Source organism: Charadrius vociferus, unplaced genomic scaffold (assembly GCF_000708025.1).
Source record: "Charadrius vociferus isolate BGI_N301 unplaced genomic scaffold, ASM70802v2 scaffold266, whole genome shotgun sequence".
NCBI classification, from domain to species: domain Eukaryota; kingdom Metazoa; phylum Chordata; class Aves; order Charadriiformes; family Charadriidae; genus Charadrius; species Charadrius vociferus.
Genome location: NW_009649114.1, coordinates 1074103 through 1079528, shown reverse-complemented (window position 1 = coordinate 1079528; position 5426 = coordinate 1074103). Strand labels below are relative to the sequence as shown.

At 41.6% G+C, this 5426-nt stretch overlaps 1 protein-coding gene across 1 annotated transcript; it reads right to left on the bottom strand.

The window, feature by feature from the left end:
* Positions 1–2203: 2203 nt before the first annotated feature.
* On the bottom strand, positions 2204–4429 carry FAM72A (family with sequence similarity 72, member A; the record flags this gene model as incomplete). Its single annotated transcript, XM_009888210.1, has 3 exons — positions 2204–2298; positions 3212–3336; positions 4350–4429. Coding segments are annotated over 3 exons (300 nt in total), but the record flags the coding sequence as incomplete, so codon positions are not given.
* Between the last annotated feature and the right edge of the window lie 997 nt (positions 4430–5426).

Genomic DNA, 5426 nt, shown 5'->3' with positions numbered 1-5426 from the left:
AGGGCGATCCTTGGAAACGTAACCCAAAACATGAGGGCCCTGTGAATAAGGAGCAGTGGCTTTACCACAAACTGCTCGGTCAGTTCTCCTTTTCATTTCAGACAGAAAGAAGTAACTCCAGACATGATTAGTTTGTTTGGTACCATTCATGACAGCAATAGATGATGTTTGCTTACTTCGTATAGAATGTCTACATCTTCTTTATTGTCAAAAAAAAAAGACTGAACTTACTTAAAAGTTGGCTCATTTTTTATTTCAAGCTGGTGCCTGGTTGAGACGAACTAGCTCAAACAGGCCTGTGTAATTAAAGTAGCTCATAGTAGAACTTCCAGTTCTATGTGTACAAACAGATAGGGAGCAAAACCAGAATTATTGACTTGATGTGAAAAAATTATAGTCCTCTGCTTGTCGGTGGCAGAACAGCTCTAAAGTCAGCTCTGACACAGAGTTGACTCGGAACTGTGAAGGTTATAAATGGCAAGCGGTGAACTTGCAACAAAGCAGAACTATATTATGGGAATTTTATTTGAACTATTGTGCTACTTACACAAAAACAATCAGATGTATTTTTAGCTCATGAATTCTGTTGGAAAAAATCTTTGTGTGAAATGTCACCTTGCCAGCTTAATACTGTAGTCGTAACACGATCGAATTCATGCAGCATGGAAAACGGGCAAAAAATGGGATGTTCTGTTACAGAAGAGTTAACTGACTAAAAACCTATAGGACTGAGAAACAGTCGGGTTTGTCAGTCTAAAAAGAAGGTGGTGGGGGGGGGGGAGGGGGGCAGGTGTCTCTAAACCAAAATCATAGTAGTAAGACCTTAATTATTCAACTATTTTAATACAACTCCAAGATGCTCTTTCATTGTTTCTATTACCTAATATCTTTACACATCTGTATTTATTACAGCCCAGAAGACTATGGAGTCCACAACTTTTATTTAATGAGCAGACATACACACACATACATATATATACCAACGTACATTTAAACAATGCAGAAGAGGTAGTACCATTAATTAAGAAATATATAAAATACAGTAAAAATACTAAGACAATTCAGATCTGCCTTCATTGCACCTCTTCCAAGTATCACAAGAGGCTATAGCACAATTTATTCAGCATCAATCCAAATTTACAAGTGTACTCTGTTCACTTATATTATTGTACCTTGAATTTCCTAAAGGTGATCCTTCAGGCGACGGGCTGAAGGGGACAGTAATTAATTCGTAAGTTAAATACTATGGCTATAACAACTCAGATAATGAGCTTTCAATCTGTTGCTTCTTACAGGAACCAGACTGTCCGTATGCCTCAGCATGTAAGGTTAGCCATGAGCACCAAATACTTAACCTGATCAACCTGATCTCTTTTTTCTTTCTCTAAAAAGACCCAATCGGATAACTGAGTACAGTTTTGCCTATAAGGCAGGGAAAAAAAAACCACAAAAAACTGGACGGATTTTATCGTTAAGAGAAACTCCAGCGTAGTCTTGAAGTTCTATTAGATGTTAAGTAACTGCAGTATTTAGGTTTTATTGGGGGGGGGGATGAACTCGATCTCTACAGAAACATGATCCTAAAAAGTAATGAAAGATGAAGATGGGAAGCCTCTGTAAGACAGCTGCCCAGTCCACAACTGGGAGCATTCTAGCATGCCTCTGGTGCCCAGAGAACAGGCTGCTGAGAGCGGGAACCAGATCATAGAGCCAAAGCTCCAATACTTTAAGCCACTTATTCAGCAACTGTATACTCGGAACAGAAACTCTGGGCAATGGTCTGTGTGACCACAGAAGCAGAGCTCTTTCAGAACTTCAAGATTTTTAAACTGTACTTAGAGCAACTGACTTTGCTCTGTGAATACTGTCTTAGGAAGGAAGAAAAAACATGGTTAAGAAGGACTATCAACTGTTGAGACTTAGTTGTAAAAAACAAGAGAGACCTAGACCTTGGTAAATGCTCCTTCCATCTGCGTTTCCAGATCTAACGAAGGTGTGTGTCGAGTCAGAAGATAGACTCTTGAATCTGCCTAGTGTGTAAGGAAGGCTATGGTGAAGAGGAAGATGATACCTTCTTTTTTTAGGATTGTTTTCCAGATTTCCTGGATTGTTTAAGGTCTGATGGGCCAGCAGGGAAAAAAAAAATCCAAACCAGTGATGCAACAAATCCAGGGAAGACACTGTACTATATTGTAGATAAATGTTATCTGATATACTCCTCCTCAGAGATGCAGGACATATCTTCATCTGTGCTTTCCTCCAAATCTGGCAAGTTGCCCCAGAGCAATACATTCACACCTGGTGGGAAGGAGGTAAGAAGACAAAGAAAGGGAAAAAAACAAAGTATTTTTGGATTATGACCTTATTTTTAAGTTGCACAACTGTCTATTTTCAGAGAAAATAACTAATCATTGCAAAACCTGGTAAGTCACGTTCATGATAAATATATCTAGACTGTTTCCTATTTTTCTTCCAAAGCGATCTTGTAAGTGTTGCTGTTTACAGCATAATTCAAAGAATAATTCCCTGCCCACAGATGTATTTATATAGCTAATTCATGTAGCTATTGATAATCCCCTCACGGCTGATTTATTTTAAAATGCATTGATCTGAAACACAGGTGACACTGAAAGGATTTGACAATAAGCTACCGCCACCTGCAAGGAGGAGAAATGATTTGTCAGAACGCTCCGCATTCCTGAGGACTCAAGGCGAATTACGCTAGACACTTGGCATCCAAACAGCACCTCGCTGAAGACACTAGCTAGCGTGAGCTGTAACTTCAGCGTGAGCTAATGAGGGCTCAGTTATATAGGGTCAAAGTGACAACATGACTCACCCAAAAAGAGTGCCCGTTGGACAGCTGCCTGGTAGGACAGTAAAGCTATACGTACCGCTATAAATAGCAGCTGGTGGCTGCGTCTGTAGTAGTTATAATACTGCTTCAGAAAACCCTGACTTCTGTCCACAGAAGGGCTAGGTTGAGTTTTCTGATGAAGATAAATTTCCACTTGGAAATTTTCATTTACAAAGCAGCTACAACTACCTCCCCCAAAGTAGCTGGCTAGATCGGCAGTACAGCACCGCTTGCCTTACGCCTCCATATGCTGCGCTCCCTCCATATGCTTTAACTATACTGAGACGCCTCATTAGAAGGAGGACTTAGAATTCAAGATTTTAAGGAAGCGAAGGAAACATATGTGTTCCTTACCAGAAGGGTCTAGTCTGTTGATGCCAAAGACTGCTTGGCTATGAAACATCCAGAAGTGGCCGTTATTACAGGACAGCAGGCAAGGTTTGCAGGGAGAAATCACATGATAACCGACAATGTTACCGCTAGAAAGATAAACGAAATAATGAGCAACACAAATTCCTGATGAAAAGATAGATATCGTTGGCTTTTCCAGCTCAAACTGATGTAAAATAGGCATGGTACCGGACCATTATATAATGCTCCTATTTTGATAAAGTTAAGGGAACATAGTTAAACAAGCATCTTAAATATTTAGGGAACAGGAGTTACAGAATATCTAAGTTTTAGATCTTTGGCACAGAGAACCATTTAGTAACCTAAATTGTGTGATCCAGATTAGTTTACATACTAACAAATGGTGTTGTATATATATATTTTTTTTTTTGGAGGCAAGTGATTTCATTGGAATCAATGTAGAAGTTCATCACGCACATAAAATCCACCTGTACAGAAGCACTGGGCACAGGAGAGTATCAGCAGCAGGAGTAACAAAACTCAGGCTATTGAAGCCTTGTCTAAAAAGTAAAATACTGTGTTCCTATCGCAACCCCCCACTGTTTAAATCTGAAGAAGGTAAAAGTCTTTATGATGAAGCTGAAATGATTGTCTCAAATAACTGAGCTATTTGAGAGTTGTTGGTTTTACTCTTAAATATCAGGCATTAATAAAGAGGATAAAAGAACTCCAAGAACTTAGTGACAGCATGTTCCATCTGCTAGCAACAACTAGATCTGCCAAGAGGATGTTCTATTAATTAGAATATGAGTAACTACTTCTTACTGCGGCCTTATTCACACAATTATCTCAGTGTTGAAGCAGACATTTAATCAGGCAGGTGGCACGCAAGCTTTCCCATATACTCAGACTACTGACAAGGTTGTCACATTTCCACTTGGGACTTGCACAGAAATAGACTGGCAGCCATGCCCAGAAGTAGTGGGCTGAGTTTCTATCAAGCAGCATTAAATTTGAAATAGAGTATGCAATCTGTTCATTCATCCCTTAACTCTTGGGCTGCAGTAGCCTACAGGGAGGAGGTTAGACAGTATTGCGGCATGCTTGAGGGGGTGGTGGTGCCACTGAATGGCATTCTTACCACTTTAAACACGCGATGTTCTTCAGTTTGCATTTGCAGATCTCAGTGAAATAGCAGCTGCCAATGAAGTCAACAGTACTAGATGGGAAGAAAGTGAAAATACAGGAGTTTACATGTGGCCATGATTACACCTGTAATGTTTTGACGATATAGGTTTCAAGTCAGAACAAAGTGATGTCACCAACACAGTCTTGTATGGTTTTCTGTTGTGGTGTTTTTTTTTTTTTTAAAAAACTTTCCCAAAAGCACGCAATTCATTTTTGCTATCTGTTATCAGCCATACTCATATGGAAACAGAAAGATGCCCATGAGACATTGCACGGATGTATCATAAGTCCTCTCAGATTAGACCAGAAAGTGCTGCTCCTCCCAGTGCCCACCAACGCTTGCAGGCTGGGGCCCTGCCGCTGGCTGCGTGGCACTACCGCTCGGAGATCCGAGCGTGGATGTCGCCCTGGTTCCCGGCAAATCTCAGTTAGGACTACAGAGCAATAGCTTAAAGGCTGGGAGATTTAAAACTGAACCTTTGATTTCTTATCTTCTTTTTAACCCCCTACTTTCTTATTAACATGTTGTTTTGCAATCTTATTTCCTTAGTATTCAAATATTGTTATGGGAAAGCAACGCGCAGCTGACTCGGTTCTGGAACCAGTGTGAGATCAGGTTTGTTCTGTTTACAGAGATTCATGTCAAATTCTAATCTTTGCTCACGGGAAGAGCCGGAGGAACTCCCTGTGGCTTCCTGAGCCCACCTCTTCCCCACGAAGAGATGAAATCAGACTTTGGATTTGCTAGACAAGGGCTGGCCTTGCTCCCGCCATGGCTTCTCCAGGGCTGGAGGAGAGAAGGGGGGAACTGGAAATCACAGAAGGGTTTGGGTTAAAGCCCCCCCAGTCCCCCCCCTGCCCTGGGCAGGGACATCTCCCCCCAGCCCAGGTTGCTCCGAGCCCCGTCCAACCTGGCCTTGAACACCTCCAGGGGTGGAGGAACGGGTTGAATCATGCGCCTCGGGGTCGTTTTCCCGGTACAAGCAGGTTTTGAGAGCGATCTTTTGGCCACGGTGGGGCCCGTGTGGCC